This window comes from Oncorhynchus kisutch, linkage group LG12, assembly GCF_002021735.2.
Source record: "Oncorhynchus kisutch isolate 150728-3 linkage group LG12, Okis_V2, whole genome shotgun sequence".
Classification (NCBI taxonomy): domain Eukaryota; kingdom Metazoa; phylum Chordata; class Actinopteri; order Salmoniformes; family Salmonidae; genus Oncorhynchus; species Oncorhynchus kisutch.
In genome coordinates, this window is record NC_034185.2 from 22,284,566 (window position 1) to 22,299,232 (window position 14,667).

Sequence of the window (14,667 nt, forward strand, 5' to 3'; positions counted from 1 at the left end):
AGTTTTTTCCTGTGTTATTTCAGTCCTTCCTTGACATACTGTATGTGTGGAAGCACTAGCAATGTTTAGTGTATGCATAGTTCATTTCTCAAGTTTTGTAGACAGGAAGTGTTTTATAAACCCGATTTTATACACAGATTGACTTATCGTTGATCATTAAATTGGTTAAATGCTTTTTGCGTACGATTTGTTCCCATTAAAACTAATTCAAAGCTGTTTAGATAATTAAAGTTGAATAATGCATTCTTACTGAATAATGTAGTTGGTGCAAAAGCTTTATCCCAGCGTATATAGTACTAAATGCTCCCTCAACCTGGTACTAAGGTTATTGTAAAAGTACTTTGGTTTATTTTGTCTTGTAGCCAAAGCTAAAACCACACTCTCTGTGAAGACAGCCCAGCCCACTCAACCACGTAAGTAAACAGAAAACGAAATCAAAACCATAGGGACCATATCCAATCAATCGCTGAGCAAGAAATCTTGTTTGTATTGATATGTAGGTCAGTTTCTTTTTTTAACAGAAATGTGTATATATAGGACTTAATTAATTATTTATTTGCCTAAAACTTGAGTAGATAAGAGTGAGTGGTTTCAAGGTTTTGAATACATTTGTCATGCTAAATAGCCATCAAATGTCTTTTTATTTATTCATTGTTTTGTTAAGATGCTCCTTGTCCATGGAACAGCCTTGTGAATGTCATGTTCTTAATGACTGGACACTCTCTTTTCCTCTGTTAGTGTCCTGTAAAGCTGCACGTTTTTTTTGTGAATAGTATATCGTGCATAATAATATATTATGATAGTGATTGGTTGATTACATGCCAGCATCAGTTATCTTTCTCATGCTTCATCAACACAAAACACTAGTTGACAACTGGAAATTGGATCTGTCAAATGGCATAGCTTTAGACAAAGGCCAGGCAGAATGACTTTGTTTACTAGGCAGATCAGTTCTGAATAAGCGTTCCTATGATTCCCTTTCACATCAGTTATTATATACATTGGTTGGGAAAAATTCACAACCCATGAAAAATGAAACCAGTCACTCGTAACATGATTAGAGCTGAAATGTATGCATGGTAAAACTGCAATCACAGCCATGTCACTTTGTGTTAGTTTGAAGAGAATACGATTGAGATTATAAACAGAGTTTGAAGAACGGGTGAAATGGCATGTAGACAAATGTATTTTTCTCCTCTCACAGATAAAGCTGAGAAGACTGAGAAGAAAGCTGTGAAGAAGGCTAAAGGTACGTCGGCTCAAAGTATCAAATAACTCTTATTACTGGTACCTTTCCTCATAAATGGTTGATACATTACTATTGATCTCCATTGATTATTTATGCTTGATGATTTTCCCCGCCTCTGATTTCAGAGAAAGAAGTGAAGCCTCCTGGTATAGCAAGTGAGTAAACACCAATGCCTTGTGTCTGTGCTTCAAATAAGAGATAGGGATGTAGCAGTGGGTGCTGTTAGATTTAGTGCAGCCATGTTCACTAGGCCCCACATGGTGGTGCTCTGTCTAACCCAATGATTTTTTGGGTTGTCTGCTGCACTTTGAGGATTATCTCAATGTGAGATCCTGCACTAGTCAAATCTAAATGTAATGTGTAAAAACGTTTACTGCTACAGTGTTCTGGAAGGTGGAATCATATGATTTGTATCATTTGTTTAAATAACTGCATATTTATACCTCATTTATACAAGTGATATCGCCTTGATAATAACCAATATGATCGGAATGAATTACTGTAGCAAATGTTTCCCTTGCAATTTTCCATTAAAATTATTATATGTTTCCAGAGATTGGGGCAGAATCTTCTTTAGCTCCTATTCATGACTAAGGTAGTAGCTATACCTTCCCCTCCACTGGCCAACACAATAAAACTAGGATTCAATGACTCTTTGCTGATATTGCTCTCTGGGGGGTTTTGGGGAGTAAATGAACCATGTTAATTGTTCAAGGAGAAACATTTAGTTATTAAAATAGATTATTCCTAGTGATAAATAGTAACAACACTTATTGGATTGATTTAAGTTAAAGCCAGAAGCTTCAAAGACATTAGGGTGATGTTCTATTGACTGAACTTGTGGAGTCTTGATATTCTAGTCCCATCTCTTCCTTACCCATATTCCCAGTCACTCTCTCCTCACGTCCTGTGTGATTTGTCTCACAGTGAAGGGACATCAAGCAATACTCAATCACTATCCTCAATATGATGACTATCTACTGTATGTATTACATTAAGGCAAAAGTGATTTACATGTCTTTTGAGACCTGAGCTGCAATTACTTCATTTGAAATAAGGGTTGTAGTCATGCTTGTGTTCACCGCCATGGCCTTCCCACTCTCTGTACTTAAAGTTAGTTAAACATAGTAAGTATACTCGAACTCTTCTCTCTAAAGTAACTGTTGATGCATAAAAAAAAACTATCTTAATATACTTTAAAATGACTAAAAACAAATCAAAGCTGTGTAGAAATGATAATGGAAGTATATTCACACAGTTTCTTGACTGTCCAGCTCGCTAATAATCACTGTGCACAGAAAATGGACCTATATTCACAGTTTCTTTTTTTCTTCAGGGATCCTCGAAAATGGCAAAAACTATGGATAGAGGACTATTTTTGGCGACCAAACAAATAGATTAGAAAGAAACACCTCTTTCTAATGGGGAAATAATACTCTTTCATTCCTTTATCCATCACAGTATTTTTTTAAGGTCACCTGTATCATTGAAATACAGAGCCCATTTTCCACAGTGGATTATAATAGACTTCCTGATCAGAATTCCCTGTCAGCACAGCAGTACATATTCCCCAAATCCCGGTAGTTCTCACAGGGCTGGAGAAGTCCCATTGGGATTGAAAGGGTCTACTCTGAAAGACCCTTCATATCCTTTGGTAATTTATTTATACATTTAATTTTTATTTAACCTTTTATTTAACTAGGCAAATCAGTTAAGAACAAATTCTTATTTACAATAACGGCCTACCCCAGCCAAACGCTAACCCGGATGACGCTGGGACAATTGTGCACTGCCCTATGAGACTCCCAATCACAGCCCGTTGTGACACAGCCTAGAATCATACCAGGGTCTGTAGTGATGCCTCTAGCACTTAGATGCAGTGCCTTAGACCGCTGCACCACTCGGGAGCCCTGGACAGAGGAAATCTAGAGAGAGCCATCACATTGTGTATTTATATAAGGATAATATATACATTGGGTACCAGGAGTCTTTCTCCTCTCTCCCTCTCACACATGTCTATCTCTCATTCCCTGTTTTTCCTGCCCTCATCAGAAGAATCTCAGACTGACGATAATGCCATGGACAAGAAGAAGCCAGGTTAGATGAATTTCTGTCTTAACTTTTTCTTACTGTGATAAACATGCAAAAATGCTCCTTTATAAAAAATCCTTAATTGATTCCTTATTTCCACACTGTATCTTACAGGTCAGAAAGTATTGCAGTGTGTTTTAATGGTTGGAAAGAATGCCCACTACCCTTTGCGACCTTCCACCCCTGGTATGACCCCTGTGTCGATGAGCCCAGCCATGCGGTCCATGATGTTGCAGCAGGCGCAGCAGCAGAAAGCCAGAGCGGCGGGGCAGTAGACTAGCTCCTCACCTCCATGCTGCTCCCTCTAGTCAGTCTGCACGACAGCCTTAACCAGGATAATCAGGGACTAAAGGGGAAGGATGGATGGACAGTACAGTATTATTTATTTTTCTATGACCGGTCGAGCTCCCGTGAGTTAAGTCAATGAACTATTTTCTTTTACCTGTGGCTTTGCCGCTTTTGATAGCGCTCAGTGCTGAGTCCTTTGTGATCTATGTTTTTCAACAGATTTATTTATAAGAAAAGGAGTGTAAGTTATGCCTATGTATTACCTTAGGAAGCAAATGGAATTGATCATTTCTGTAAATTTCAACCAAATTCAATGTACATATGCATATAAATTGTAATTAGGCTCAAGTTCAATGTATATAATGTACATGTGATATCAACATCTTGCCATTTTCATTTGTTGAATAATTACTTCACGTTATAATTTTTTCATTTGTTACTTTCATCACAACATTCATAATGACATTCATAATGAGTTCAGAATGGCAAAACATCTATAAATTGATTTTAGGGTCATACATTATCAATGGCACTGTGATTAAAATAGAGTTTAGTTTTTATTTCATGTTTTGATTCTATTTTATTAAGGAAACAAGTTGAACATGCTATACAATAACAAATGAACAATATAGCTCACTTTCTCCGAACATGTCCATGTCTGTATGCTTCTGTTGATGTGTGACATACCCTGTCCATTTTTTAAGACTATGGTAATAGTTGAGCATCAAATAAACAGTGACAATCTTCGTAATCATTTTAGAAATTGTGTGCATCACAGTTTGATCATGAAAGAGGATCGATATTTGTATTTGTATAAAAATTGCTGAAATTGATATTTTAGATTTGAGTATATCTGTATTTAGAAAGAATATTTATTTTTTATTTTTTTAATATTCATCAAATTAGTTTGCCTGCCAAAGATGACAAGAAGTTGTCACCTACAGTAAACGTTTCTACTCCTTGTCAGATGTTATTAGATAAGGTATGTTAACACTAACTGTAGTTATCTGACCAGATCTGCATAAAACACATAGCTTAAGAACACTGCCTTATCACTCATTACAGTAAAGCAAGGTGATGTTATGTTGTCATTTTTGTTTGATATGCTACTTCCATGTAAATAACTGCATCAGCTTGTATCTTGCTGCTTGGCATGTTGGTAAAGAATTGTGGGAAGATGACTATGGTACCATTTCTCATGGAAGCTCCCGTTGTTAACCAGAATAACCTCTTCTCTCTCTCTCTCTCCTGAGGAGTGTGTGTGTGTACTGAGAATGCAACACTAGAGGTCAAGTCAATGACTGTCCACACTTGATTTATTAATTTTTTTACAACTGACAATGATTCTTGTGAGATGGTGTTATGACGTCATCCTGTGATATATAGGTGTGGATGACTTTATCATCGCTGTCATGTTACTATCATGGCGCTTGCTGCCATGCGCAGCAGCCTACTGCTGAATCATGTTCAAGTAGGAGTGCCTTTATTCTGATAATGGTGCTGCTGTGCTGAGTCCAGCGTATCCATTGTTGTCTTACTCAACTAAAGACTGGTGTCAGGAGTCCATGTTTCAAGACCATGTGAAAGAAACTATTGGGCCTGAGATCAGATGTCCTTTATACAGTAGAAGGGAAAATAAGAATGCTCAGTAAGTGGTGGCTTGAGAGCCCATACTGTGAAAGCCTGGTTACCTTCTCTATTCAGCTATTACATTCCAAACTCTGCCACTCCTGTCATTTGCCAGCTTTGGTAAATGACAGGAGTGGCAAGGAGTGGAATGTTAGCTAAAAAGACTGGTAGCCAGACTATTGAAAATGAGAGGGAAGGCCGAGAAACTCTACTTTGTTTTGACTGTAGCTGTCTCAGCCTGTAGCTTGTATGGTATCTACTATCTATCCATACATTTTGCAGTGTCACATGCATCCACAGTCCGCAACAACAGCTCAACAAAGTATTGTGAAGTAGGCCAAAGGAAAAAATCTTGACTTTGAAGTTCCAGTGCACCATTTCCTGTACCACCAGGGGAAATGCTGCTGTCTGTCTGCTGTGTGTTGTTTTCTGTGGATCTGACTGATGGAGGCAGAGTCCTCCACACTTATCTACAATGCAACAACAGAGATTACACTAATTATATATTTTTATAATTATAACTATGTCTTACCTTTCTATTCTTTTGTCAGAGAAATGTATTTACTCTTGGCAGAATGGACTTGTTGGTTGACTGCTCTTTCATTATGAGCTCGGTCATACCATCATACCTTCCCAGTCATTAAGTATAACAAAGCATTGACTAGACAACCGTACAGTATGATGTTTAAATACCTGATGTTTACTTGATTTACAACATTGCCCCTGGCACATTGTGGAATGTCTTGACAGAATACAGACCTCAGATATACATGATTAATAAGCACGGATTCTGTGCTGATTATGTTAGCTGTAACAATGTCATTTTAAAGACAATTATTCACAAACTAAATATATTTTGGGTTGTTTTGTTCTTTTGGACGATTCATTTTTGGTCATTTCCTGTGTATTATGCATGACTATTATTTAAAAAAAGACAAAACATTTGTCAGTTATTGTCTCTGGTTCTATGTCTCAGTTACACTCTGGTGAGCACTGTAGGACTTCAAATATTAGCTTTAATCATATCTCAGTCAGACATCAGTTGAGCTGTAAAGGATGGAATAGATAGCTTTACTATGAGATGTGTACGCTCTGTTGATTTGAGACTTCCCATTAATACAGAAGAGTTTCCTAACATGCACGGAGGAAAAGAAACTCTCAGCCTTAAATATCAGATATGTTCCCAAAGACATCCCAGATTAATTGTCTTGCCAAAAATACATACTTTATTTTGAGCTATTCCTTTTTACAGATATTTATCTTGTCAATGCTCCATTACTAGATTCTGAGACTATTTCTAAACTATGTTTGCCTTCTGTAGTTACTGTATGTTCTGTAATTGATCACAACATGATGCCACTGATGCTGTTCTTAATTAAGTTGTAGTTTGTTGTTGTTGTTGTTGCAGTTTTAACAAAGTTCAAACCATTATTTAAACAGCAACGCAACAACACATCAATCAATGCCCAGAAATATACATTTAAAGTATGTTGTACATGGTGCATAAAACAACTGATAACTGATTTTTTTTAAAGCATTTATCAATTGTTGCAGTATTTATAAGAATGTATTGGTTTTTTTTGTTTTCAGAACAATGTGCTCTTGACTTATTTTGTTGTTAACCTCATTTTTGTGTATACATTTAGCAAAACGTGGACTGCACATGGCAATGCAATGTTAGCGTTACAAATCGAGTAAACATGTCAAAAAAATAAACAATAAGTCTGTTTGATTTTGTTATGGGCTTTCCTCCAATCCTCCAATCCATGTCTTCTAGTCATGGAAGATTTCTTTTTGTGTTAACCACTTAAAACCTCTTAAGGATTAGCCTAACTTTTTACTTAAAATGACATACCTAAATCTAAATCCCTATAGCTCAGGCCCTGAAGCAAGGATATGCATATTCTTGGTACCATTTGAAAGGAAACACTTTGACGTTTGTAGAAATGTGAAAGGAATGTAGTAGAATATAACACAATAGATCTGGTAAAAGATAATACAAAGAAAAGAAAAACCATGTTTTTTTGTACCATCTTTGAAGGAAAAAGGAAACCGCACACTGCTCTTGATGGTATCACCGATCTTTAATAAGCTTACATGTCGGCCACACGGCCTTCGTCAGAGCTTTTGGGATTTTTTGAAAGTTGCACCATTATGTGGACCTGGCCCCATCCACATCCGTTCTACACATCGAAGGGTGCTTGAGGCAAAGGAAAAATAAATAAGTGCTACCAAATATAACAATATGCATTTCATAAATATTACAAAAGTGTATAGACAAGGTGTATTAAACACGTCTGTAAAATCTGAATAAGGACATAGCAAGTTTTCATTAGTCACTGGGTACATCATACGACCCAATGTTATCAAATTCTGAGGCCCAACAGTGGGTATAAAGACTGTTCATCACGTCAAATCCTCTTATGTCCATTTTCCCCTGTGTAATAGCAGTCCTTATAGACAGGGACTAATATTGGAGGGGCTAAAACAGCAGCGGTAATACTGTTTCTGCAACAGAGGGATAATCATACTTGACGTTTTCATTGCTTTTGTTACCACAGATACGAGCAAGGCAACCTTATGTTCTGCTATCGAGTGCTTCCCTCAATTGCAGATGTGTTGTTTATCTGAAACTTTACCACACAAGCAGCCTTTACGACTCCCAGGATACATAGTCCATTCCCAGGCCTGAGAGGAAATAAAAACAAGGCAATAATAGAGTCCAAATGCCGTATCTTAATTTGACCCAGTTTCTCACAGCAGGAAAATACTCCTGCAGCAACAGGAAATGTGAATTGTTATGTGGATTATAATTAATAGCCATTTTTTGTAGTGGTTTCTACATTTTTCATTAGGGAAAATCAAGTCTGAAATGTACTAACTTTAGAAAAAATGTTAAACCTTGAATACAGTACAAGTTGGCATCCCTGCCGTGCAGGAAAATTCCTGCAACAACAGGATGATCTAATTAAGATATGCCATCTGTACTTGAGGTGTAATTGCCTAAATAGCATGCAGTGCAGATCAAATTGAATCAGTTCCACAGATACAGTATGAGTATCTGCTACTGTATGCCAAAGTACTTTAGTGGTACTGTATAATTTGATTTGTGGGTTTGTGCTTACCATTTTCTCTCAAGACTCCTCACAATCTGGCCCAACAAGAGTCAGACAGCCCAGCCCACGCCTGAGCCATTCATAAAAGGAATTGAATCAAATCTGCTCCGAACAGGGCAGGGAACAAAAATAGAATCCAGTGAATTCCACATTGGGAATTACATTGGGTTAATTCACAATAAAATGGTGCTACTTGAACCCATATTTTCTAATCTGTCATCTTAAAGTAGTACACTATTTAAAGGCTTAATTCTCCATGGCTCTACAGCCGCAATAATCTGAGCAGAGGTGTGGGGCCCCATGCAGCCTGAGCTACAGTAGCAGTGAGAGATAGATAGAGAGAAGCACAAGCTAGCTAGCTAGGCCACATCATCAACTGATGAGCCAGGAGATCTAGGTCAGCCAGAGCACTAAATTAGTACAATGTGCCACATGCTCAGTAATGCTGCCACTTGTCTTTGGTTTGAAGCTACCGTGGAGTTTATGTTGAAAACAGATTGAAATGAATGACGCTGTGGGGGTTGTTTGAATTTCTGATATAACCACTGTGCAGACAGAGACATTAGAGAGAATGTTGCTCCTTCCCACGTACCCAGAGCAGCATGTGTGTGATGGTAAGAGTCATGAGGTAAAGAGGTGTGATTCATCTCTGCCTTTCTGGCCACAGCACCCTCCACAACACAACTCCCTCCAGCATCAACATCCTAAACACGCAGGCAGCTCCCAGAATCCACCTCAGGCCAGGATCAGAGCTCCATCTCCATAAGAGGCTGTATGGGAGTGGACCAGGGCAAAGCAAGGCAATATGGAAGCTGCTGGTTCCACTGTGCAGTGTGATGACGACTCCTGTAATAGCCCTGGCCCCTCACTCTCTCAACAGACAGTGAAACGCCTCCCCCACAGGAAAAACATAGCTTTAGCTACGCTATCACATTGAACTCAATTAGGGATGAGCAGAAGACTCATACACAGTCAAGTCCATCCATCATTCTGACCAATCTCTGAAAGTGGAGGATCCCATGCTAAATTATAAATCAAACCACATCTGTTGTCTCAGTCAGTATGGGCTCTGACTGGGTGAGCCAACTAGCCAAACAGACAGCACTGTGATGGTCATGTGGGAGGGAACAACGCTGGCTTTTTCAATGAATAATTCAGAAAGCTGGTGGGTTTGCTGCTGTGTGTATTCAGTGGGGGGTAAACCCAGTGTGGCTGGTAGACACTCAGTATAGGCAGGGACGGAAAAATCATCCTGCTGCGACAATTCCTCATATTAGCTCTCTACACGCACACCAGATGCTTGCATTTTTCTGAAACGCGACCTAGAGGTATTCATTCCGAAGTAATTTTCCACCCAACCAATTACCCTGAGCAGACAGCTTTTGATATCTTTCAGAGGTTTTAATGTATTCATTGGTCCCTTTGCCAATACACGTGTTTAGGCGCTCTCGTTTGAATGCGACCTGCTTACTGAAAGCTTTGAGGGTCTCTCAATTACCCGCTGTAATCTTATTGTATTCTATTCAGTGGTCTGCAAATCATACTTCAACAGCAGAGGTCCCCTTATTAACAAAAGTGCCTGTAAATACCTTCATTATTACCTTGGTCGTAACACTGTTTAGTTCACTCGCATGCCTTACTGCCTATAGGTGAAATTGGTGTGCACTCAGGAGTGTGGCTTCCATTTTAGGATATTCATTCGATGTAAACATACTCTGCAGCATACAGGAGTGCAGAACATTAAATAAGAGAGCAGAGCGATACCAATCCAAGTGTGTCCATATTTATTGGTTGTTTTTTGCTCAGGACATGTTTGATTCAGTTACATAATTTAAATCAGCAAGTTCTCTTTAAGGACATTTAAACATTAAAACACTCTGCCCAACACGTCCTCTTTGAATAATCTGAGATTTGACTAGACCTCTAAATTGAGTTTCTCTGCCATCTGTTCCTACATGTATATACAATCAAAGTGACATGAAAACATGACACCAAAGACTTAACTCAAAGCAATAATATGCATTCATTTCATGAAAAATAATACATTGTCGTAATAAGTCGTTGCTTTACCTTCAAGCCATGGATTATTGTTAAGTAAAGCATAATACAATAAAATCTTTGTTTTGTCAATGGGTGGCTTTGGTTGAAATGGCAAGGCTGGATACATGAAAACAGTTGGAAGAACATTCCAAATGCTAAACAAGCATATTCAATTCTCAAAAACGTTGCTGCTCTTGTTGCATGATCTGAATAGTGCACAGGACAAACAAGCACCATGAATGCCTTAAAATACTGATGAACATCACACAAAAATATACCAGGGTGATGCACACAGACAGCACCATCTGATAATGAGGCTTTAGATTAAAAAAATTACATTGTTCAGCTATCAAGTTATTGTAACATCTCACACATACGGTTACTACAGACAGAGTGGGTAACACTGACAAGCTCTTATGGCACCCTTTCTTCACCAAAGCAACCAAAAAGGTCCCTGGGTCTGCAGCAGTTGAAAGCCCGAGTCACTCAGTCATTGAGCTGGAGCTGACATTTCCTGTACGGTTTACGGTACTGTGTTCACTGGGTATTAAGAATGTCTGTCTGCCTGGCCTAGTTCTGGGCAGCAGGCAGCCACTCCAGAGTGAATTTACAAACTCACCCCATGTTAGTGTCATAACAGGAAGGCAGCACTGTGTCAGGGCTCAGGGGCTCCAGAGCTGAACATGGCCTCAAGCTTCACCACCATGCAGGGAGAAACAAAGGAGCTCGCAACGGATGATCACACAGTGGCATACACTGACTGTACCCTTGCAGCCATTACAAAAGCTTGTTATCACACGGTATATAAGTCTACATTATATCTTAACTTCCACCATCATAAAATAAGATATAAGAAAATAATGTCTATATATTTTAAATACTGTATCTAAATTGGTTTTCAAGTAGGTGTAGCCATGCTGTTGTGGACAGCTTTACTCCTATTGAAACAAATAGTTTCAAGATAATCCTCAAAGCAAGTGTAGTTAATACATCTTAAACAAGAACTCATTTCTGGAATCACATGACACAGAGAAAACATTGTTAACACTTCTGAGCTGAACCAATAGCTAATACTAAATCATCTCAAAATATAAAACAATTGTCATGTGACCTTGCTGTTGCAGAATTGTTTCATGGTACTGTACGCACTTCTTACTGTGTATCTTGTCTCAAATGCAATATGAAATACCTAACCTTGACACATGTTTCATAAATGTTGAAAAATGTAATGGTTTGAAGACACTGTTTAGCCAAATTTAACCATAGATAACCATAGATAAGAAGCCATTCTGGATGAAATTATTCCAATAGCAAGATTCAGACCAAACAAAAAATGTGGTCTAATTCATTGAGCCTTGAACAGTAAAGGGGAGTTTGCTTTTAGATAGAGAAACCTGAACGTCTGTTTGAATTCCTCAAATGAAAGAGCCACATGCCTTACTGTGCAAGCAGTCAGACACTTTCTGCTTCACATTTAAAGAGAACCTCATCATTATTAGAACTAATCCTGAGCTGCACTTGCCGGTTTGGACATTTTAGAAACTGTACCGAAAGTCCCCAGCTCCCAATCCTCTTTAAGCATGATTTTCCATCAACCTCCTAAGGTACCATTTTTTCACAAAATATTTCACAAGCACATACAGAATATTAACAGCAGTCTCTAGATGTGTTTCTGTCACAATGAGTTCCCCATCCTCCTGGGGTTTAGATCAGAAGTGTATGTACAGTTTTGAATTGGCACTTAACAATAACATATGGAACTCTGCTAGTAACTCTTCTTCCTTTTTTTAAATGTATTTTTTTAGAAATATCCCTCAAAATGGTGGGTCGGGCCATCTTTATGATGCCAGAACAGGCTCTTCTCGTTCTCCAATCTCTTCCCTGCTCCTCACCTCCTTTTAATACCGGTGTTATTTCTTTTGTTTCGGGGGAACAAGGGCATTCTTTCCCGTCATTCTGTCTGTGTCTGTCTGTGTCTGTCTGTGTCTGTCTGTGTCTGTCTCTGTCTGTCTGTCTGAGGGTCAATGTTTTCTAGGCTGTTTGTGTTGTGTCAGACTCTACATTAGTCCAGCGAGAGCAGTGGCTGCATGTTCTCCTCCTCACTCTTCACCTTTTCTGTCCGTTTAAGAACTCCGGGCTCCACCACCGACTGAGACCTGTGGATATAAATAAAAGATGACTGGCATCCGAGAGGCCTGTGCTCAGTGAAGCCTTATCACTGATGACTTCTCACCTACTCAAGTACAAAGGAGTGGGATGAAAAGGTGTGAGCCCCAGAGCCCCCTTGCCTTCTGCAGAGCAGGTAGCACACATGGGGGTCATATAAGATGGGTTTCATAAATGCATCCCAAAATCCCTCTGCATGAATTGTTTTAGAAGAGTCCTTGGGTTACATGCAAACACACAAATGCACACACATGCCCACGCACAAGCACACAAAACCATCAATAAAATGATCTTCTCCTAGAAAAATAAATGGTGTTATCTTGTCTAGTACATGAGCCCGAAAAGTTGATCACAAAATGTCACCCTCAGACACTGATCTGACCTATTTTTGATGTATTTCTCTAATAAAAGCCTAAGCTGCTTTGGGGAACGGGAGCTATCATTCATCATGCAGAAATCTGGGACAGGTTGGTCTCCTGTGTCTACCGTGACAGAGAAATGTACCCAGAATGTACCCAGTGACTAAGAGATTCATATGACCGATGATGATAACTAAGTCAACAACCAGAGCTTCATTCACCTGTGGCAACAAAAACACCCCAAAACAAGGGGCTAAATTACCATAGGAATGAATAGTAGAACTCAATCACGTCAGCCTCAGTGAGGTTAACATTTAGAAGTTCATACAGCTACTGCTGCTAGCGGGGAGCTATGTCATTACTGCAGCAGTAAAGTAAAACAGATCTGCCTCCACTCACAGACATCATAGTCACACAGTACAGTATGGCTTAGTCATTATGGGGTCCCCATGACAGAGTGGCTCATCATACAAAACATATACTTCTCTAACAGTAACTTTAATCAAGTAATTGATGAGGTAATGTTTCCTTGAACTTTGTGGAGTGTATGAATGGCAGTGTACAGTGGGGAGATAATAGCGCTGACTAAAGAAGTCACTTCAGATCATATGGCTGCTGGTGATTACAGCCTTTAGTTCACCATACATCAGGACCCTGGCCAGGATGCTCTTCTGTCACAGATACGGGGCAGTGCAGGGCAACAGAGTGCTTAACAATAGGAATAAAGACATTATTAAATGCTTTTATGTTCTTTATGAACATCCCATACTGTGCTGTATCTCTCATTGCTTTGCCTGCTGTGTCGGCCTACTGTCTTGGTAAGCAGAAATGTCAATGAGAATTAATTTTACTGATTCAAATCTGCTGAATCCAGACACGTTTTCACTAAAGATTCTGTGCTATGAACGGTGGAAGTGCATGTATTTCCTTTCAGGTAGACACACATACACACGTAGATGCATGCACAGACACAAACACACTTGACAAATTGAGATGGCTCTCAAAAAAAGGACATTAGAGAGGCCAATTTCCCCAAGGCAAGAAGGCCTTCATGACAATGTCATATGTCTGTAAAGGTTTAGTCAGAGGGTTTTGTGAGGCAGCAGGAGTGGAACTGAGCTTATTGCCGAAGGTAAAACTCCATCACTTCTGTTCATGCTCCAGAAGGTAGCTACAGTAGCTAGCACACTCAGAAGAAGTCAGAGCTCCGTCAATTGAGTGCAGATCAGTGCATCATTTCATTTTTTTGCCTAATGCTCATTTCATGACCCAGTAAGTCGTAAGAGACACAGCCCTGAAAAAACTCAGAGACAATAGACTGTCAAAAAAAGATACACTTCCAGTCAAAAGTTTTACAACACCTCCTCATTCCAGGGTTTTTCTATATTTGGACTATTTTCTACTTTGTAGAATAATAGTGAAGACATCAAAACTATGAAATAACGCATATGGAATCATGTAGTAACCAAAGTATTAAACAAATAAAAATATACACTGCTCAAAAAAATAAAGGGAACACTTAAACAACACAATGTAACTCCAAGTCAATCACACTTCTGTGAAATCAAACTGTCCACTTAGGAAGCAACACTGATTGACAATAAATTTCACATGCTGTTGTGCAAATGGAATAGACAACAGGTGGAAATTATAGGCAATTAGCAAGACACCCCCAATAAAGGAGTGGTTCTGTAGGTGGAGATCCCAAACCACTTCTCAGTTCCTATGC

At 39.0% G+C, this 14,667-nt stretch overlaps 2 protein-coding genes across 27 annotated transcripts in view; one reads left to right on the forward strand and one right to left on the reverse strand.

Annotated features, from left to right (window-relative positions):
• Nucleotides 1-6,989, forward strand: part of LOC109900709 (triadin) — a 70,471-nt gene extending 63,482 nt beyond the window's left edge. For all 26 annotated transcript variants that reach the window (XM_031837145.1, XM_031837144.1, XM_031837143.1 and 23 more), the window contains 5 exons: nt 363-413; nt 1,205-1,249; nt 1,375-1,404; nt 3,302-3,346; nt 3,455-6,989. In XM_031837145.1, the coding sequence (XP_031693005.1) occupies nt 363-413; nt 1,205-1,249; nt 1,375-1,404; nt 3,302-3,346; nt 3,455-3,615 (332 nt within the window). In that variant the 3' untranslated portion in view covers nt 3,616-6,989. The remainder of the gene's footprint in view (nt 1-362; nt 414-1,204; nt 1,250-1,374; nt 1,405-3,301; nt 3,347-3,454) is intronic.
• Nucleotides 6,990-7,328: 339 nt separating this feature from the next.
• LOC109900711 (clavesin-2) overlaps nt 7,329-14,667 on the reverse strand; it is a 28,052-nt gene continuing 20,713 nt past the window's right edge. Inside the window, exon 5 of the mRNA XM_020496478.2 lies at nt 7,329-12,569. Coding sequence (XP_020352067.1) covers nt 12,476-12,569 — 94 coding nt within the window. The 3' untranslated portion in view covers nt 7,329-12,475. The remainder of the gene's footprint in view (nt 12,570-14,667) is intronic.